A 23,859-nucleotide genomic window follows, 5' to 3' on the forward strand; every position below is an offset into this window, starting at 1 on the left:
GCATCTGTTTACTGATGAAGAGAAAGACAAATATCGGATTCAACCGCGACGCCTGGTCGGGCACTTGATCTAGCAGTGTAAGTTCAAAAGGTAAGATTTTGCAGTGTTCTAGAAGATCATGACTATAAAAAAATTTCATGATGGTTTTTGAAGCCTCAAAGCTGATTAGTTTTGCTCTTAGAAAGTGGTCAAAATAGAGATATTTTCTAGAAAGAACTCCCACAATGGAGACAGAAACGTACATAAACTTTTGACTCACAGAGAAAGACAGAAAAGAGCAGCTAATTTTATCTATTTGAAATGGACTACATTTTAAAAATTAAATACGCTCGAACTTTTATCCTTTTTCTTCTTCTTCTTCTTCTTCTTAAGGTAATAATGATGCATTATTTGAAAGTAAAATAAAAGAAAGTAACTTGTGGGGTTATTTTAACTTGAAATTGGAAAAGAATCTATTCTTGTCACGTGGTCAATGAATTATTATTATTATTATTATTTTAGTAGAATTGGGAGTAAAAATTCGAACCAAACTTTGTAGTTTCTAAGACACTTGTTTGTCAATTGGATAATGTTCAAATTGTTATTATTATTAATTATTATTTTTAGTAAGTAGAGGATTTAAATTTTGATGGGTGAGATGTTAAGTGTCTATGAATAAAATTTAACTTTAAAATTTAGTATTATTTAAGTGGACTTTAAATTTTAATATATAGTAAAATTAAATATTTTTAACTAGAGTATGGTATGTGCATGGATGTGAATTTCTTTTCTTTTCTTTCTTTTTTTTTTTTAAAAAAAAAACTAAACTTTATAATATGATTTAAATTTAATGTTATTTTATCTTAACGAAAAGAGAGGTTTATTTTAAATCTCATTATGATTTTTTTTTTTTTGAAAGCTAGGATAGTGGGGTGTAAGGTGTTGGTTACATTGATTGTATTTTAGTTTCACTGTTTTATTTCTTTAGTTCCACGGTGAAATTTTCTTTACCAACATGTTTTTGGAGAAAAAAAATGGTTAAATACTTAATTTAACAATAATTTAGGATAGCAGTGGCAGAGCAAGGAATTTTATATAAGGACACTGTATGTACAAATATAACAAAAAAAAACTATAAATGACGGTAAAAAAGATATATTTATTGAGTAACTAATTTATTATATTATAATTGCTCTCTACGAGTTTTCATGTTTTGAAATCGATCATGACTTTTCACTTACTTTTCTAGTTTGAATATTTAGCAATATAAATAAAATATAGCATCCTTTGAAATGTCATATTGTAACTAATTAGAATATTCACTTAACCAAGCTGTATTAAATCGTCTCGATTTTATTCCAAAATTCTTAAAGGGAGAAGCATGATTTCGAGATTGACAATGACTTTTTAGTAAAGATGCTATACGAACTTGATCTCGAATATTATAATTATAATCATAAATTTTGGTTCTTAGACCATGATTAGTTTTTTTAGATTGATTAGAATCTAAAACATTTTTCTTCTTTGAATTAACTCTATAAAAGTATTATAATAATAAGAATATTACATTCTATTATATAGATTTAAAGGCATAAAAACTTAAGTCTAAGAAAATTTTAAAACTTACTTGTCGTGTTCGTATATCCAAACGAGTAATAGCAAATAATCCTCAAATTAATTTTAAAAACCTATACGAGTAAATGCGAATGTAAAGATAACATGAAAACAAATAAAAATATACAAACTGTAATGTGAATATAAAATTATGTGAAAAAAATGAATGATACATTTTTAATCGAATGTTCTTGAGATTGAAAAGTGAATTTCGAAAAGAAGAAAAAAAAAGTTTATAAATCGACTAGTCTTGTTGGTAAAAAAAAGTTATTTGACTATTTATTAAAGAAGACACATTATTATATTCAAAATGTCATATTCTATGATCAACTTTTCTTTATTATTCTTTACATGAGTCGGGTTTTAAAAGTCCATTAAAAATTAAAAATTGGAGTAAAAAGTCATACGAAATCTAAAATAAAATGAAGCAAGCAATAGGAGTCAAACCCCTGTCCTTCGCCAACCAGATAACACTACATAGAAATAGAAATGTTCAATTGTCCCGTGGGGATGGGGCCTCGGGGGGAACGGGGAGGGAGTGAGGAAAAAATTCCCCGTGAGCTAATTCCCCGTCCCTCCCCTCGATAGTCTTTATTTATGTATGCAATATAATTATTTAATGTTATGTTATTATTATTATTATTATATAAACATTACATTTAAATTTCAAGTTTGATTGTTTATTAGTCAAGATAATGCATATGTTTAAATTGAATATTTACATTTAAATTATATACGTGAATAATTTGATTTATATTTATTTCTTTCTACTAAAAAAAAGTTTATTAATTTTTTTTATGCCAAAATTTGAGTAATTTATTTCTAAATTCAAATTGTCAGGTAAAATTAACCATAATGAACTATTTAGTGATAAAGTTAATTGTGTATTTAAAATTTATTCACATTAGTGATTTAAATCAATTGATTTTTTTTTTTTTTTTAAATAACTACTGAGGAAAAATTACAGGGAATCGACCTAATCTTCGTGGGAATTTTCACTGGGATGGGGAATGAAATGAGGAGCGGGGATGGAGACGGGGAATGACATCCTTGGTCCCGCCCCACCCCATGGACACCTCTACACTTAATATATATACTTTATAATTTATATTAAAAATAAAAAAGAAGAATCAATTGGGGGGCACGTGCCCCTTTTGACCCCTATGTGGCTTTGCCCATGTAGAATGGTATTTTTTTTTAATGTTTGAACCAAACATTTTTTTCTTGAAATTTCAGTAACAATTTAGTTATGAACTTCTATTAATAATAATTTAAGTTTTATACTTTAAAAAAAATGTGTAACAATTTGGTCATCATTCTTTACAATTTGTAATAATTTACCCCTTATCATAAAAAATATTATTATGCTTTATTAAAATTTCTTATACAGACAAATGATTAAATTTGCTTACAAACTCCAAAGATTTTTTTCTTTTGGATACAACAAATTATAAAGACTAATTCACTACATGATAAAAAAATTGATATTTAATATTGATGATATTTTTTATGATAGAAATCAAATTGCTGTACATTTAAAATTACATGGACTGAGTCATTACTATCTAAAATTGATTAACAAACCGTACATTTTAACCAATTTTTAGTTAAAAATTTATGATAGTAATAAAACTAGAGTGATATAAATTCAAAATTACCAAAAATTTGGATGTCAAGTGGCAAGTACGTCCTAAATCCTCCTATGTTATATTAAAAGCATTTATTTCTTGGAATATACAACTGCGCCAATCTTCTATAAAATTACCATTCCTTCAAAATATATTGTTTTGTGACAAATTTCTAATAAGAAAATTTTGGTAAACATTTATTCCTGCCACGTCGGCTTCTTCAGTCTTTTAAACTCTTGATGTGAACATATAGTTTAGCCACATAAATTGGTCGAATAAATACTACCTATATGATGTAGAAACTTAACAATAACAATCACGTTCGTAATGTTTATTTTTTAATTCATTTTTCGAGACTTTTTAAGGATCAAAATAAACATTTTAAAAATAATCAAATTACTATTTTTTACGAAAAGCAAAAATGGACCATTTCAAAGTTAAAAATGAAAACGGAATAAAGTTAAAAGTAGATACCCTAAAATGAGATTTAACCCTCTAGATATAATCATATGCTTTAGAAACAATAATAGAAATTATTGTATTCTAACAATTCATAGGCAAAAAATGATTGTGAGATTGAAAAGGCTAAAATTTGCAATTTATATAAAGCACAAAAAAGGTAATTGTCCCATTCAGATTCCCTTAAATTTTGGGGTGGTCAATAAAGAAACCACTCTTTTTAGATCACAAAAATCTAGGATCAATTTCAAATTCATATAACAATGTATATAAAATTATTATTATTATTATTATTATTTCCCCCCCTAAATTTTGTATGATTTGCAGTGGATGGGGTTGCAAAATGCAACATGAGATGTCTTGTTTCATAGGATTATTGCATGACAGCAGACATCATTAATAAACATTATTGACTTTGCTCAACAAAATATTACACTTTGGAGATTTGCAAATCCTTTTCATAGTCAACACTACAGCAAATAGGATTGCAAATCTTCTACTATTACCACTCCTAATTTAGGACCCTCAAAAATAGCTTTTAATTATGCAAGAAAAATATCGGTTTAAAGTTTAAATTATTTAAGACCCATTTCATAACTATTATATTAATAGATTAAAATACTATTTAGTTCGGTTCTATTTTTTTTAGTTTTGGTTCAATTTGGTCCTTGTAATCTCAACATATTTATTTTGGGTCTTTTATTTTTTTTTAAAAAAATGACTATTTTGATCCTCATTTGTATTATTTTGATATAAAGTTTAGAAAAATGAGTTAAAAAAATATGTGACCAAAATGGTTAGTTTTTTAAAGTGTTAATGACCAAAATGGACATTTTAAAAGTACATGAATCGAATGAAATATTTTGAAAATACATGGACTAAGGCTCCATTTGGGATTACTGTAGCTTTTAAAATAATTACTGGCAGATGTGCTTTTAGAAAAATCAGCGGTGAAAAAAAGTAAAATAGTATTTGGTAAATTTCAACTGAAACTTGAAAAAGTAGGTCAGAGTGTTTGGTAAATGAATACAAAAACATCTTATTTAAGATATAATAACTAAAATAGACTTATAATCAACTTTTTTTTAATTTAATATTTTAAATCATTATTTAGTATGATAAATTTTGTTTATTATAGATTAAATTTTAAAAATGATGGAAAATAGCATTATTTTAAAGTAATGAATATGGTATTTTTTTAAAAAAAAAATGATGTATTTAACTCATGAAAAATAGAAAATAGATTTGATTAGGTGAAAAATAGATAAATATATTAAATAAATCTTCTTTTTAAAGTATAAAATTAAAAATTAAAAATTAATTAAAAATTCTACCTAATTTTAGGAGAATCTAAAAGCTAGAAGATATTGTTTTTTAAAGTCAACGTGAAATTATGTTTTTTTAAAACAGATTTTAACCGATTTAATTTAAATATATTTTAACAAACGCGCAAAAAAAAAAAAACATTGTTGTTCAAATAAGTTTTCACTTTAATTTTGTTTTCTAGGTAGGAAAAAAATTAGTAAAATGTCTTCTTAGTCCCTAAATTTTTTAGTAAGCTTCAACTTAACTCCATCTTTTACAATGTCACTTTTACCCCTAAATTCCGTGTTTGGTTTTTGCTTTGTCTTTAAATTTTAAAATATTACATTTTTATTCTTGAGTTGTGAGTTTTGTTACCTATTTGGTCCTAAATTTTCATTATTTATACTATACTTTTAATTTTTCGCTAAGTATCATTTTTGGTTCTTGATATCAATTTCTATTAATTATTTTAAAATAATTAAAATAAATATAATTAAATTAATATTTTCTAATTTTTCATCACTACTAAAATTAATTAATAAATTTTACATCGTAATTGTTTTAAATTAATTAGATGAAAGTTAATACAGAAGACCAAAAAGAGAACATGGATGAAATCTCAAAGATAAAAGTATAAAATATTGGTACATGAATTATCATTCAACATCTCTTCCTACCATTACTAAATTATTAGAAGTTTTGCAATCTCGGTTTCTCTAATTTGATTCAAACATAGCTTCGTGAATAGAGTATCAATTTGATTGTTTTTTAAAAGGTGAAAGTTTGATCTCTAAAACTAGTAATTATTTAACTATAGAAAATTACTATTGCTTTAAACATAAAATGCAGATGTGTTCACTTTCCTTCACTAATTAGGAATAACTTAAATTAAGATTTATTGAGAGTTCATGAATTTTTTGAATAAAGTTCAAAATAAAGAGACCAAAATGATATTGGAATCATAAATTTAATTTACAAACTAAACCTTTTGTTTTCACCGAACAATTCACTGAATTTTAAAAAGTATCAGTAGGCATGAATTTTTCATTTTTTGTATTTCACAGGTTCTTGAACTTGAAAAATATTATAAAAAATTTTCAATTTTGTGGATAGTAGATCATTGGCATTTATACGAAATTTTTAAAAATTAATTCATCAACTATATATATATAAAATTAAATAAAAGCTTCAACTTTCAATTTTGTGTCTGACAAATTCATAAATTTTACAAAGTATTGAATAAGATCGAGTGACTTGTTAGATTCGATCATACCAACACTAATGCACCGGATCTCATCAGAACTCCCACAATTAAGCATATTTGGACAAAAATAGTATTAAGTTGGACTACTTGGGAAGTCCTCGTGTTGCATCCTTTTTAGAAGGTCAAGTGACATGTTGACAAAAAATAAAAATTGAAAGTGTAAGAACTTATCGAATACTATTTGAAGGTTATAGACTTATTAGATATTTCTTAAAGGGAAGGAACCAAATAAACAAAACCTTAAAAATGGAAGGACTAACTTATAATTTAAATTGATCGAAACAATTATTGAATATTTTGTTTCTTTGGAAGTATTCAGCCATGGAACTGTGAAGAAATTCTTCATGAAAAGTGTTTTTTGAATTGAATTGGATCTTTTGTTTGTTATTGAACTTCCCCCACCATGTTTGTCTTCTCCAAGTTTGAAATGTCAAAAACAGCTTTAAAAAGTGCTTTTCTGAAAACTTCCTCTGCTCCCTTAGCTTTCTAGGGGCCATATTGAGATGTTTCTAACTTATAATTATTCTTAAATGGCATCATTTTAATCATCATCTTCTATATTATTCAAAAGCTTTGAGATTTTACCTCATATCTTATTTCTTTTTCTTTTCTCATATATATTCCTCTCCATTTGTTTGAAAAATCACTCACTTTACCATCCTTTTTATTTTATCTTTCCAAAGGAAGCATCTTTCTTCTTCACTCTCTTTCCCCCCCTTTTTTCAAGTGACATGTAATTACATTGAATTACTAAGATTATCCTACACGTGTCTTAGATTATCTTTCTCAAGCACTTCTTATTAGTTGTACGATGATGCACTATCTTCTTTGGTTATCATCACGACACTTCTCTCTGCCACTCTTCAAATTCTTTCAAACTCAACTTGTTTATATCTATATGTGTCGATATACTATGACACATTATTTTTGAATTGTGGGTTAGGAGTATTATTTAGGTTCATTCTTGTACCTAAAGTTGAATTTCTATGTAAATTAAGTTCATACCACCTCACTTTTAGTTCGAAACACTTAGAAGGTTATTGTGAAACATGATGTTACGATCATTACTAGAGATTCTTATTGAGATTTTGATGAGCAAAAAAATGTGAGACTAGCTAGCCCACCAATCTAAAATACTCAAAACAAATAAATCTTATTTTTCAATCAATTGGTTGTCTTTATTAATGCAATCGATAATTGCATCCAAATTATAATGTTAGATCATTTGTTGATATATATGAGAGTTGTAATCTTAATTATTGTCAAAGTTATTAGGAAACTTGACAATCCATTACTACTATGCAAACATAATTTGAAAGATGATCAGAATAATAATATGGGCAACAAAAAAGGTAGAGCAAAAGGATAGAGATTACACCAAAATTTTATATAGGCTTATTCAACGTGGGCCATGTTTAGTCTTCTAAAAACTCTACATGTTCGATTATGATAGGACGTGTCTTTCTTATTTAAGATCTTCAATAAATATAAGTCTTTATGACCTCCCAGCATTCTCGTGCATCTTTTACAATTTGGCAATGTTATAATCTTTGTTTATTTTGAATTGTTTTTAAGAGTGAAAACTATCCTTACAAATAATTCTTTTTTTTTCATCTATTGTCAAGAAAAAAAAATAAAAATAAAAATAAAACTAATCTCTTTTTCCACTCTTTTTAAATTTTCTTAAACGTTGTTAAAGTGAGCTCAAGGTCATTGTAAGATTGTTTTATTTCTATTGTCAAGAAAAAGAAAATTAAAATTAAATTTTTTTCTTAAAAAAGAACCAAGGTCAAATTACAAAAAAACAAGAACAATTTTCAACATCCAAAAACTAAAAAGTAAAATCCTATTTAATAACCTTTTTATTTTGTGTTTTTTTTTTCCGAAAATTAGACTTGTTTTCTCATAGTTTCTCAAATATAATTTTCATCTTTCTATAAATAAACATTGAATTCTTTAGTTAAATTTTAAAAACAAAAACAAGTTTTAATTTTTAACATCTATTTTATTTTTTAGTTTTCAAAACTTAGTTGGGTTTTAAAAACGTTACTAGAAAGTGAGTAACAAAACAAAGAAATCAATAAATGTGTTTTATAAGCTTCAAAAACCCAAGACAAAATATTAGGGTCTAATTTGATAATTATTTGATTTTCCGTTTTTAGTTGTCAAAAATTATGCTTATCGTTTAGTTTTTTATTTTTTTGAAAATTAAGCATATAGACACTACTTCCACCTTATAATTTATTCCTTAATTATCTACATTTTACCAATAGTTTAAAATATCAAGTCAAAATTTGAATTTTTTTTTTTAAAAAATAGCTTTTAAACACTTGTCTTTATTTTTGAAATTTGGCTAAGAATTCAACCATTGTAGTTAAGAAATATGCAAATCATTATAAGAATGTGGAAGAAATAGACTTAATTTTTAAAAATAAAAAATAAAAAACAAAATTGTTACCAAACTGTGTCTGTTTTTTTAGTTTTAAAAAATTAGCATAGTTTTTTAAAATACTCTTAAAAAAGTGGATAACAAAATAAAAACATCATGGGTAGAGGAATTGTTTATAAATTTAATTTTAAAATTTAAAACAAAAAACCAAATGGTTATCAAATGAAGCATAAGACATTATTTGATAATAATTTTGGCTCGATTTAGTAATTATTTCGTTTTTAGTTTTTGGTTTTTGAAAATTAAATCCATTTTCTTACTATGATTTGCATCTTTCTTTAGTACAAGAGTTGAATTCTTAGCTAAATTTCAAAAATGAAAACAAGTTTCTAAAAACTATTTTTTATTTTTTAAATTCTGGCTTCATTTTTTAAAATATAGGTAAAAAGTAGACAACAAAGGAAGAAATCTATATGGGGTAAAGTTGTTTGCATGCTTAATTTTAAAAAATTAAAAATAAAAAATCAATTAGTTACCGAATGGAGCTTTCATTTTCTGTTTTATGTTTTCTAAAATTTATGCTTCTTATCTCCCAAATTTTCGATTATTAATTTTGGCTTTCTCATAGAATCACTCAAGTTTGTAGTCAAATTTTAAAAGTAAGAACAAGTTGTATAAAAACTACTTTTTTTAAAAAAATATCAGTGATAGGCAAAAATTAAAAATAAAAAGTAGTTGTATAAAAACTACTTTTTTAGAAAAATATCAGTGATAGGCAAAAATTAAAAATAAAAAGTAGTTGTATAAAAACTACTTTTTTAAAAAAATCACTCAAGTTTTTAGTATGAGTTAGGCAAATATCAGAGATAGTCACTTATATAATTCTTATTGATAGCCTTCTATCACTTATCATTTCAAAAGTTGATAACTACTTATAGAAGTCTATAGTTGATATCAACCAATAGCCTTGAGCATTAATATTTTAAATTTGATTAGACTTGATCAAAGTGTATCATCTAATAGCCATTGAAAACTGATAAAAAAAATTGAAAGGTGAAATTTCAAGTGTTATTATTTTAAGATTATATTAATATTTCTCAAATTGAAAGTTATTACTGATAACAACCATCAATGATAGTAGCTATCAGTGGCTATCACTAATAGTTACTATCAATTGTTATCATTGATAGTTGCTAGTTTTCAATTTGAAAAAATTGGAAGAAGAAGCGTGAAATGTTGGGTTGTGTGTGAGCTTTTTAGTCATTTACCTATATAGTTATTACAGATAGCTACTATCAGTAATACATGATGCTAATTTTGTACCATATCCCTAATATATTTATCCTTGTTTTACATTTTTTATTACTTTGGGTCTGATTGTTATTTATTACCTATTCAACTAAAAATTTGTGTAACCTTTTGTTTCCATTTTTACTCCTCCACATATTGAACTATTTTTCCTGTTTGAGTGAAACTAGGAACAAATAAGTGGATATACAAATTTACAACCCTTTAAATTAAAAAATTCAAATTACATTATTTCAAAAAAAAAAAGGAAATTAAAAATTACAATAATACTCAAATTATAAAATATAATCATAATTAAAAATGAAAATATTGAAGAAAAATGAAAACATGTGTTAGGGAGTAGCCATAATAAAAATGTACTTTATTGGAATAAAGTGACTCAAAGATAAAGCATTAGTAAATTTGTGCTTCCATTGCATGTCAAGTCATTTCAGATGCTAAACCCATGTTTGGGCTCCACACAAATTAAATCATTTTTTTTTATTAACCAAACCCTTTGACTCTTCACCCCTTCCCTTCTACCTTTTTTTTTTTTTTTTTTTTTAAGTATTAGAATATTTTCTTTTTTAGTCTCTCAATTTTTGTCAATAAACGTGTCTTTAAGAATGTGGCTAGGCCAAGGAGTTGAGAAGTAAGAAGTTATGAATTTCACTTCTTATTCGGTCCAAAGGAATTTATGGATTCTACTACTAAAAAAAACACCAATTTTATACAACTCTCTCTACTGTAAGCCAAGTTTACAATTTTCAAACTTCATAACTCGTCTTACCCCAAAAGTCCTCTAAGATTTTACCAATATGGTTGTTTTAAGAATATGTTTAAAAGTTCAATGGATATTTTTTTTTATTGTTATCTTAAATATTGACATGAAATTTTAAATTAGAAAATTTTATTTTTCTTTCCCTTCTCCCTTTCTTTCCATCTTCTTCTTTAATTATTATTTTTAATTTAAAATATCATGTCAACATTTAAGAATGATGATGATGATGATGATGATAATAATAATAATAATTACTTCTGGTCCCTTAAATTTATCTAAATGAGTTTAACTCAATCATAATGAATATACGTAAAGGGAATATATATTCTTAAAAATTTAGAATCACAAAATATATATTTTCAAGGTTTATGGATCAAACACATCTATTATTGAAAGTTTAGAGACTATAAAACGTAAATTTTTCTAAAATTAATATCTAATATATCAATTAATTTTTATATTTTAAAACTTCCAAAACTTTATTCATTAGACACGAAATAGAATGTTTAGACCTATTAGACAACTTAGAAGTTTATGAACCAAATATACATGAATCTCAAAATTAAGAGACTAAACTTGTTATTTAACTAGCAAAGTGAGCTTAGCTCAATATTATTGACATACACCCCGATCTCGAGGTTCAACCCCAACCCCTCGCAATTATTTTACTAAAAAATTTGTCACTTAACTTTAAATTTATCATCCTATTTTTGGTTCAAAATTTTCAAAAAATTATTTTATTTTTTATTTTCTATAGAGAGAGCGAGAGTGAGAGAGCTTATATTATAAGATAAAATTAGTCACCTTATTTATAAATATAGCAAAAAAATAATAAATATATGCTAAAATGACAAATTGATTTTCATGATTAATTAAATACAATTTTGGCATAAGCATACCTCCTCTGTCTCTCTCTTACATGACCGTATCTGAGACCTTCGTCGCCCGCCTCCTCTCCTCCTCCCGAAGAAAAAAATCCAAAATTCTGGCCAGCGTCAACTCCCTCCGCCTCACCCTCCTTGTCTTTGGCTTGTCGATCGGGCAGCAAACGGTTGCGAGTATCGATCGCCCTCAGCCTTCTCCATGTCCCGGTCGTTCTGCTACTGGACGATCGAACCCACCTTCAGCCTTAATATAGAAGTTGAGTGATTGTAATATACTGAAATCTGTGAATGCTTTTTAAGCTAAAACACTAAGTGCAGAAGAAGGCATTACCCATTACCATTAGGCAACTCAATTGTGAGACATATATGTATGTTTAATTTGGAGTTTGATTTTAATTTTTTTTTGTTTGTTTTTCTTTTCTTTAGATTTGATAATAAATCAATCTATCAACTAAAGGTGATATGCTTCTATGACCGATAGTTAATGGAATCAGTAATAGAAAGTAATATGCTTATATCATTGATAATTTTAGAATAGACTTGAAAATTATATTTCTTGTCGACTTCTTTAAATAAATCTAAGTACCACACTATCTAAAGGTACAAAAATTTTTAATATAACATTATTACCTCACGTGTTGTTGAACTAAAGAACGTTATTATTTTGAAAAATAGTAAAAACAAAAACCATATCTCACATTTCTAAATAAATCAATATCATGTGTATTTTGGGTGTTGATTGAATGACTTTACATTAAAAAAAATAATAATATAATTTCAACAAAGTTCTAAAATTATAAGTATTTTCTTCAAATGGAAATTAGGTTAAATTCTATCTCAATTAAACTTTTAAGATGATGATGGCAACAAATAACGATAGTTTATTCTTTATCTAAATATATTATTATTTTTCTCCCAAGCCAAAAAATATATATATAAATGCGTAATGAGTTAGCAAACCAAAATTTATATATTTAAAAAAAGTAAAAATAGATAAATAATAAATGTTTAGTTGGAGATTAGTTTGTTGATGAAATAATTATAAAATGGAGAATTGGAATATTAAAGCAAAAGATAAGAAGATTGGAGTGGAGACACATAGGGGCTCACCAATCCCAGCATTATTGGTGTATGCAACCCCATCTTCCTATTCCTTCAATAAATGAGAATGCAATTAAATCAATTTTTGCCAAACTTCTTATTACAATAATCTTTTTTAAATTTATTTTATCTCGGCTTCTATACATTTTTTATTTGGTCTTCTTTCCATTTAGAAAAATAACATTTGATTTCACCTTAATTTTTCAAACTTTAATACTTGTTTCTTTTTTAATTTTCAATGAATACAAAAAAAAAATAAAAATAAAAATAAAATGTAATGCAAGTATGAGTTACGAGAAATTGATGAGCAAAAGGTAAAGTTTAAGCTATGTATGATTCTTATAATAACAGAAAATTAGTGACAATTATGCCAAATATAGGTTAAATCTCTCTCTTAACATCTAGATACATATTCCTAATTTGTTTAATTATTTATTTTCTAACATTGAAAAAATTATAATGACATCTTAATCGATTAAATTACAAGAGTGTATGTAACAAAATTTTAAATTTACAAATTGCATTCAATAAAAATTAAAATGTACTCAATCAAATCGAACCTACCTTAATTGGCATATGAATATGTTAATAACTAGGTTTGAATCCTCATCTCATCCCATCTATAAGCCAAAAGGTTGAAATGTACTTATATTTTATGTAATAAAATTCAACAAGTTATTGAAAAATAATACCTAATAACATGCCAAATAATTAATGCATGAGTAAATTGCAAAAGTTATCAATTCCAACATTTATTGTTTTCTTCCGTAATACTTTTTTGAAAAATAATAATTTTGTAAATCATAAATCATTACACTTATTATTCATTTCAAGCCTATAAATTACATTAATTAATATCAATTTTCAAAATTTACCTTTAATTTTAATTAATAAATATAAATGGTCCAAGGATCAAAATTAATTCTTAGAGAATTTTAACCATTTTTATTTTAATATTTGGTAAAACACAAATTATTACTGATTTTTTTAAAATCACTTTTCAATTTTTTCTTAAGTTCAAAATCACTACCTACTTGCTTTTAAGAGCAATTTTCCGGAAAAAATTGTCATATCATATAACGAATTATTTTAAATTACACTCTTATCATTTTTATATATGTATTTTATTTTATATTAGTTCAATATTTTCTTAACAATTATTTTTCTTTAACTTTCATTAAATAAATTATTTGCAATTTAAATCATGTAATTTTTAAAACAATTAACTTACATATATAAAATGGATGTTGAATATAAATATAAAAATAATTTGAATAATAGGTCTGCTTTGTGCATTATAACAAATTACAATAATGTATATAAAAAATTCTTATATTAAATATTGAAAAATAAAATAATAAAAAAAAAGATTTCTAATTTAATCACACTAATTAGCTTCATATTACAAACAACGCCAAACTCTCATAATATTGAAAACTAAATTTGACTTTTGAATTAGGTAACTATTATTAATGATTAGAAAGAAAAAATGGTGAAATAGAATAACAAATACAATCCAACCACCAATCAGAAACCGACACGTTCTTCGTTCTATATCATATTAGAAAAAAAAAAGAAAAAAATAATAAAAAGTGGGGCCCATATAGTTTGGTAATTTGAGAGGGGAATCCACACTACAACAAGTTGGCACTTCACCAAACTTCCGCTTTCACACACCCCAAAATTAGGAAAAATATTTATCAATTTTTTTTTTTTTTTTTAAATTTTACATTACAAGAATTTTCTCGGAATCCAAACAACCCCCCTCTCTCGGTAGCATTTTCCTTTCCATTTTCTCGGGAAAATGTTAATATTAATATTGATATTAATACTTTAGAAAATTAGGTAATATTAAAATTAAAAAAGGGGAGAAAAAAACATAGCAATAACAATGAGTGAAGTTATTAACTAACGCCACGCCGTTGTGACGGTAAGAGTCCGCCCCATCCAACCGAAGCAAATTCCTCCGTTTTCTTCTTTCACGGTGAACCCTGGGTTGACTCGGTACCCTGAACTCAGCCGAGTTTTCATTGACTCGGCTACCGTTTGACTCATCGGCCTCGCCTCGAACCCAGCCATTCCCATTCTAGCTCGCCACTTGCCTGAAACCTCGCATCTTTCGACTCGGTCTCTCCCCTCGCAAGCTAGGGAATTGGCTAGCTTGCGGCCAAGTCCCTCCTCGACCTTGACACGGTCCGGGTGGTCTCGTTGCACGGTTGAGTCGATGGCGTCGAAGAGCGAACTGTAGTATACGCATGACTCGGTCACCCGTGCTGCAAACGGGGCGGTGTTCATGTTCAATTCTTGCTCCATTACTGTCACGACCGCGGGTGCCAACGACTTGACGCGGCGGAGGAGCTCGTCGCGGGGATTCTCCGTCGACACGCTCTCGTCCGGCATCCGATATAACTTGAATGCGAAATTCACTGCCAGTGATTCGTCTGGCTCGCAGCCGAGTGAGTCGCGTGTCAACTCAGCAAGTTTGTGTCTCACGATGTTAAAATTGAACCCAACGCCGAGTTCGTTCGCGAGCTGACTCAGCGACTCGCCGACTAGTTTCAACATCTCGTCGCTGCCGGTTTCTGCTACAACCGCCGTCAGCTTCACGGCGACCTTCCCTTTCTGGCGGCCGGAGAGAAGATGGATTAGGTTCATGTACTGACCACCCTTTCCGATATCGAAATCCACAACGTGCAATTTCCGATCCTCTTCCCCAATCGCCTCAAGAATCGCGAGATTCGCCGCCATGAAAGCGAGCTTGAAGCAAGGAGAAACATCATACAGCAACTGAGTCGCTGCTGAGTGCTCGTCGCCGAAAATCTCCATCACCGGCGGCGGAAATTCCGCCGGATTCACCCGTGATTTGAGAGCCAAAACCATATACTCTGCCAATCTCTGTACAGAATTACCTCTGGCATTCGAAATCTTAACTACCGGCGCAAGAATCTCATTAACGCCCTCTAATTTCCCCTCGGAAATCGCAGCGGCAGCATCGATTACAGACTGTTTCCAAGAATCGGAAGCCGGAGACGCAACAGAGGAGGATGTAGACGAAGAACAGGAAGATGAAGCAGAGGAAGTCGGACTCGGATTCTGCGCCGTTGGACTCGGATTCGGACTGATCAGATCATAAATCGTCTCACACCATGCGCTATTCGAGCTCGTAATCACAGAAACAGCGTCACTTCCATCGTCATCTTCAAGAAGCTCTTTCTCCAACTCCTGAAGTCGGTGGTTCATCATCTTCTTCTTCTCCGAGTCCAAAGTCTGCAAATCCCTGACCGGAATCCCAGCGTTGGGCTGTTGACGAAGCTGCTGAAGAAGCGCGCCGGAACTCGTGCCATAGAGGCGGTGGGACTGAACATCGGGGGACGGCAAAGACATAGTAGAGTAGAAATCCAAATTGGAAAGCGGAGAAATGGGTTGAGTGAAGGCTCTGGGCTTGACAGACCGGAGGAAGAGGTTGTTGAGAGGAAGATTGTGATGATTATGTTGATTGTGAGAGTGAAGATCGGCGAGATTCCGTTTTCCGAGGAGAGAAGAAGGGATTTGGCGAGTGATCTGAGCAGCGGCGGGATCTATGAAATTACCGCCGGAAAGCTGGGATCTGTAAGCATTTGGCTGAGAAGGGTTGGAAGACATGGATCTGCCGGCGGTATAGAAATCCGGAGCTCCACCGCCGGTGAAACCTGATTGCATCGTTACAAAACCGATTCCTTCCCTCTCTGTATCTCTCTCGAAGTTATTACGAAAAAGAGAGATTAAATTTTTTAAAAAAATTGTGAATTTGAGAATGGAAAATCAAAGAGAGAATATATATACATATATAAAGAAAGAAGAAGAAGAAACAGTTAAATAATCCTTCAGAATATAACGGAAGAAGATTTTAGAGAGAGAGAAGGTTTGATTTCAACTTTTTCAAAAAATTTAAATTATTGAAGAAATGTATCATCAAATAGCTCTCTGTTTTTTTCAAAAAAAAAATAAATAAAAGGAATTTAGAAAAAAAATTGAGAAAAAACGTGGGCCGTCGGATGTAGAGAAGATGGGGTTGGGTGGCGACAGTTAAGAAGAATTTGTGGTGATAAAACGAGGGTAGACCCAACCCATGCTCCTTACTTTCCACGAAACTTTTGCTTCTTCTTCACTTCATTCCCAACTCTCATCCCACCGCGCGTGCTCTTTACTTCCTAATTAATTTATTTATAAAAAAACATAATTTCAAATTTCGTTAATACATATATAGTGTGTGTGGGAATTTTAACATGGATGGATAGATGATTTTTAAAGATAATCCTAATTGAGAGTCCAAATTAAATTGCTTTTAAAGTTAGCATGTATATTTATCTAAATAAGATATAATGTATGTATAAATTGATATACTTATAAAACTTAAGAGTTTGAATCGATAAACTTTTAAAATTTAGGAATATAGAGTTCAAGGTAATATTTTAATTTTATTTTTTATTATATAATTTAGATATATTAGATGACAATATGAATTTTTTTTTTTTGTTCTTGGTTTTTGAAAATTCATGTTGTTGACTTATACTGTGTTCAATTTATACATGGTTTCACCTTAAATTTTTGTTTTCAAAATTTAGGTTTATTTATCAAAGTACATAACAGATTAAAAATATTGTAGGTGAGTTTTAGATAATTACCAAACTGGATATTATAATTTAATTTAATTTAATTTTAATTTATATGGTCTCACAGTTTTATTATAATTCATATAATTTGGTCAAACTTCACTATTTTCCTCTATTGTTATTATATTAGATAGGTGCTATGTTCTTTGTTATTTAGCCCATTGTGTTGGCCAACTATGTTATGATTTATAAACGAGTGAAAAATAAAGAAAAAGATAGGTGGGCAAAAAGTAATTTAGATAATTAATAATATTTAATCAATCATAGAGACTAAATAATGATATTTTATCATATCATATAGAAACCAAATTAGAAATTTGTAGTAGGAACAAAGTAAAATCAAAACAAAGTTACATAGGTTAAACTGAATCTTGTGAGATAAAATGTGTGATCTAATTTTAATTTTATTCAAAATAAATAAATTTTGTTTAGAACTTTTAAAATAAATAAACTTGATATAATATGCCATTGAAGATAATAATAGCAATGCTCATAATTATATAAAAAAAATAATGATGATAATGAAAAAAAAAAAAAAAGAGTTGTTACCCAATACGTCACTAAAATAAATGTCTCATTTATTCGTATTGTATCATTCTTAATTCATTTAATGGAGAGGATATCACAACTCCTGTTATTAGGGTTGAAAAATCTATATTTTATGATAGATGAAAATAGTTATTGATGAAAAAAAATCGACATCGATAACCTAAAATATTGTTCCATTGATTAGATACATGAGTCTATTTAGCAATATTATCAAGATATAATTTGAAAATTATTTTTAATATATAAAAACTTATTTAAAAATTCTTTATTTTGTGTTTTCTCCACCTTGAAGGGTTTAAGTTTTAGTGGGTGATAAGTGTTTTTGAAACTTTATGATTTTGAAACTTGAAAATTTGCAAGTTATGACAAAACAAATATTATTATGTTGAACTTTCAAAAAGAAGAAAAAAAGAAAAAAGAAAAATACGAAAGGAAAAAAAATCATTATATATGATATCCTTGGTAGTGGGATGTTCTGATAAAGAAATTTTGTTAAATATGCCAATTTGATGCCATTTGTTCCTTATGATATAAATACTTTTGTATTTTTCAGACCCAATATATTAATATATTTTTATTTTACTGCATTTTCTGTTGGCCATTATGCATATAATACAATTTTTTAAAAAAGAAATTCAGATACTTTTATAATATAGTAAAAGTATCACGTTTAGCTTTTTATCTTATAAAATTAGCACTTTTTTAAAAACTCGTAAAAATAATTTTTCTCAATTCATCTCGGACAAGAAAAACTAAAAGTTAGTTAAAAATTAATTTTTTTAACTTATCGATTATTTTTTTATCATCTAGTACATCTCGCATTATTACACATTGATATTTGCTTTTTTTTTTTTTTAATCTTCCCAAATCTTATACTATTTTCAAATTTTGTCCAAATTTGGTTTAATATTATATTAAATTATTACATACTTTTTCAAATCTTTAGTATAATTTATGTTTTCACAATTTTATGAATTTCCAAAATTCTAAATGCGTTTTCCAATTATCAAATTAAATTTTTCGAATTGATTTAACGTTTTTAAATTTTGGGAAAGATCAAATTTGTCAAAAATTTGGGTAAGATTTAAGATTATAGAAGCTCGGTGTTAATCACGTCCGAGATTCTACCGAGAAAGTTCAAATATATAAATTTTAGTGAAAATTATGCCTAAAATTTTATCAAGAAAACTCAAATATATAGAATTTCGGTATTATTTTGTCTGAGATTAACATCGAATGCACATAATCTCGCTGTATAATCTGGCAAGATGTACCGAAAAAACCTCAAATAATCGATAAGTTAGAAAAAAAATTGATTTTTTAAAACTAAAATCCCGTGGTCGATCTTATCCGAGATGAATCGAGAAAAACTATTTTTATGAATTTTCAAAAAAAAAAAATGCTAATTGTATAAAGTAAAAATATAAACGTGCTATTTTTTACAATTTTTCTATCTATGCTTTAATTTATCTATTTTTGTTCATATTTTTTTTCCCTTTTTTAAAGCATACATAGATAGATGATCAAGGGTTCAAGGGACATAAATTATTTATTTGAAAATCATATTTTATTAAGCTTTACCTCAATCTTTCCATTGAAAAAAAAGTATAAATTTATCATTTTGAAAAAAGCAAGGTATATAGTTATCTAACTGTATTTAATATGAACTCTTTTTCATAAGATTGAAGGTCCAAATTCTATTACTTGATTTCTCGTATTGAAAAAACAAAATACTCCTTTTAATTTTATTTCGTGTTGCAATATTTAACTTAACTTATAAAAAGTATAGCAATTTCTAGTACATACACGATAGATTTTAATTAGATAAGTATTATAACTTTTACTATATGTTTAAATTTTGTTAGTTACCAAATGACATATTAACAATTCAATAATCTGACAAAATTCCAAGAAAAATATTTGGAAGGAGAAAATGGATCTCTCCTCCCTCCATAATAAATGAAAAATGCATATAAAAAGCAATGATTAAAATATTGATGTTGATATCAATGTTGAGATTTCAAATTTACAAACATATCAATGGATATGTCGGTTAAAAATGATCAATATCAATATCAATAGATATTCCTATAAATAAAAAATATAAAAATTATTTAAATTAATAATGAAATTGTTCTTTTCTTAAAAGTTAAGTTACAAATCTTATCCCTAAAAATGAAGTAAAAATGAAAATGAAGGAACAAAAATGGTCATTTTTTAAAATAATAAGAATATAATTAAACAAAAATAAAAGTATAATGATCAAAATAAAAAAGTTAATGAATATTTTGAAAGAAGAAAATTTAAAATAAATTAAATAAAAAGTATAAGGACAAACTATATATATATTTTTTTTGGGGAGGGATATGGAATTAATCGAAACAAGAGATATTTTAATATAAAAAGCGAGATAGGGAATGGAATGAGGAGTTTGAGAGTGACGCGCAAAGGGAAGACGCGTGAGGTGGAGAAAGAGAGTGGATGAAAGGGGCAAAAATTGGGGAGTGATAATCTGACAGGTGAATTTGAAAAATAAAAACAAAAAGAAAAAGGAAAAAAGAAAATGAAGGGACAAAAAAGCCCATAGAAAATGAATGTGGAAATGTAGTTTCACACGTGTACAAAGAGGAGAGGAACATTCAGCAGTACTTTGTCACAGCCACTTCATATATCTATATTTATATATATATATTTTTTTTTAATTAAAAAAAAAAAACAAAAAACTTCCTCTATTCAACCAGTTGGCAAAATCCACTCCTTTTCCAGTTTTCACAGCTCTTACCGCCACCTGTCGGTTACCCAGTTTCCTTTCCCACTACCTTGGCCAACCCCCATCCACACAACTTCCCATTTTATTTATATTTATTATTATTGTTATTATTTTACTTTGAATTATAAAAAATATATGTTAGTATGTGAAAATATATTACATTACCTAATTTAAAAGTACTCAATTACTAGATGTAAAATTTTAAATTTTAAAATTGAGTAACCAAGTAAATATCCCTTCATAAACAAATTTGATATAATCGTAATGAAATTTCATTGACGGATCATTTGTAAAGAGTTTCTATAGTAAACATAATTGGATTGTTTTTTTTATCACGTACTTGTAACTAAATGAATTGTGTAATCTTATCGTTACTGTTATCGTTTAGGGTCAATTGGTAACATTATCCATAAAGATAATGGTAAGTGTGACAAATTCTTCTCCTATTTTAATGGTAACTTATCTAAGAGCAAAAATTTGAAAATTGTTCAAAAGTATCTAAAAAAAGCTATTCGATTTCACATAATTTTCAAATACAACTGGATTGATTACTTTTAACTCTGCAATCAAATTTCATTTGTTGATTAAAAATTTGATAGTGAGTCCCACATTTCGTTATGATCACAGTACACAAAACATACGTATTCAAATGGAGTAAACTTGGTAGATTACCATTAATAGTTTGCATTTTCATGGTAATAAACCCGACTTAATTTGTGTTTTAATCTTCTTTGTTTTCATTCAATTAAGTTTCTTTTTTTCCTTTTTAATTTAGTTTTTATGTTGTAATATATTTTTCAAGTTCATGATCTTCTTGTCTATGTCTAAAAATGAAAAGATTACATTACATGGCATCGAAATTATTATTATTAAAAAAAAAATACATAGAAGAAGAAAAGGTTGAAATTTGCACCTATCAACTGAGTCGAAATTTGGAAGAGAAATTTGAAACATTTTCCTTTTATGTGGACTAATTATACTTTTAAAATTATGGGCCGTTTGATAACGTTTTCATTTCCAATTTCTTGTTTTCCATTCTCTATTTCTTGTTTCCCATTTTCTCTTTTTTTGAGAATAAAGAATAAAAAACAGGAATATATTTGAGAACTATTCATGTTTCTTGAAAAAAGAAGCCAAAACAAAAACTTATTTGATAACTATTTCTTATTTTTTGTTTATGGTATTTTTTCCTTTACATTTTTTCAATATTTCATAGTTTAAATATAATCTAATTATATAAAATAAAAAATACATAGCATGCAATAAAATATAAAAAATAATTATCAAATATTTAAACTATTGAATACACATAAGTCTCGATGTAAAATTAATATCAATAATACAATTGTTTCTATCATTCGTATGTTGCTAAAATTTGATTTACAATATTATTTCTCACTCAATTCATTTGTTTTAAATTTTAAATGGTGAAGACTCAAATCTAACTCAATTATATTATTATGTAAATATCGTGATGGTAAAAATATTAAAATGAACCTAAACGAATATCTTAGTGAACAAAATTTATATTATTGTAAAATTATAATTGGTTTTGTAAGTAATATATATATATATATATATTTATATATTTATATATATATATATTATTTTTATATATATTAACAAATGAATAAATAAGCATATTGCAAAATTTAAAATTCAAAATTAAAAAAAATAATTATATATAAATATTGAAAAGGAAAATTATTTTAAATTACAAAACTGCTGAAATATTTACAAAATAATAGAAAAATATCACAGTCTATCTGCGATAGACAATGAAATTTTACTATATCTGTAAATATTGTGGTTCATTTTCCTTCATTTGAAAATAACTTTATTAAAAATTTGAAAATCAAAATAATACATAAATCTAAATATTTGAAAATTTAAAATTCAAAATTAAATTTGTTAAATTTGTATATATTTTGGTTCATTTTTTATATTTGAAAACATTGAAATTTTGAAATTTGAAAATCAAAATGATATATAAATCTAAATATTTGAAAATTCTAAATTTAAAATTAAATTAACATATAGATATAAAAAGGAAAAAAAAAAATAAATATAAAAAATAAAGAAATATTAAAAAATATAGAGAAAAATGAAATATAAGAGAAACAAATATGAAAATAGAAATAAATAATTATGAAAGAAATATAAAAAAAAAAATACAGAGAAAAGGGAAATATAAAAGAAAGAAAGAATAAAAGAAATAAATAAATCTTAAAGAAATAGAGAAAAATAGAGAAAAATGAAATATAAAAAAGAGAGACGAATAAAATAAAAAAGTAGTGAGATTTAATCTTAGGACCATGAAACGGAGGAGTGATTTGGACATTTTTTCTCATCAATTAACCAAGCCTCCACTTTAATATATTTTAGGAACAACTTTAAATAAAATAGAAACTAAACAGGAGAAACTATTTTTTGTAATTCCTAAATTTTAGCTCAATTTTTAGAAATGTTTCTCAAATTTTAGGAACAATAAACCATAATGGTTATCATACAGGTCGGTTTCTTAAAAAATGAAAAACAAAAACAGAAAACAGGAAACGGGAACGTTATCAAATGGACCCTAAATTTTTTTAAAAAAAAAAAAAAAATACCACTAATTTTTTTATTACCTTATTAACATTTTTTAAAAATTAATTTATGACAACCTTATTAAAAAATGTTAATAAAGTTATCATAAATTAATTGTAATGCTATAATAGAATGTAAGAATAATAAATTAAATATTTAACTCTTGAGAATAGTCAAATCGAGCATAATTCAATTGAGATATGAGTGTATCAGTGATTATAAGATTTATGTTCGAATCCTTCTACCTCCAATTATACTCAATAATAAAAATGCTTTGAACCTATAAAATTTGGATGACCCAGAAGTTCGATATATTCTTCCACTTCACACATTGTAAAATAATAATAATAATAAACCAACCAAACATATAGAATAAGTGATTGAAAGGATTAGGTTGCAAGGATCAAGTAAATAAGTTTTTTTATCTTTTTAAGTAAACATAACAAAAAAAAAAAAAAAAAAAATCCATAAATGTAGATTTGACTCTAAGACCACCACTAATAGGTAAGAATGGTTGCTAAAGTATTATTGAAATATTAACAATATACTAAAATTTGTGTTCTCAATTCTCATATTGTTTAGTTTCAAATTATCTTGAATGTTATATAAAA

At 26.8% G+C, this 23,859-nt stretch overlaps 1 protein-coding gene across 1 annotated transcript; it reads right to left on the minus strand.

The window, feature by feature from the left end:
* Positions 1 to 14,133: 14,133 nt before the first annotated feature.
* Positions 14,134 to 16,743, minus strand: SCL8 (SCARECROW-like 8). Its single transcript, XM_039018767.2, has one exon. The coding sequence runs from the start codon at positions 16,388 to 16,390 to the stop codon at positions 14,600 to 14,602; it is 1,791 nt and encodes a 596-aa protein (XP_038874695.1). The 5' UTR covers positions 16,391 to 16,743; the 3' UTR covers positions 14,134 to 14,599.
* Positions 16,744 to 23,859: the final 7,116 nt, after the last annotated feature.

The sequence above is a fragment of the Benincasa hispida genome, chromosome 12 (assembly GCF_027475165.1).
Source record: "Benincasa hispida cultivar pf3 chromosome 12, pf3_genome.v1.1, whole genome shotgun sequence".
In the NCBI taxonomy this organism is placed as follows: domain Eukaryota; kingdom Viridiplantae; phylum Streptophyta; class Magnoliopsida; order Cucurbitales; family Cucurbitaceae; genus Benincasa; species Benincasa hispida.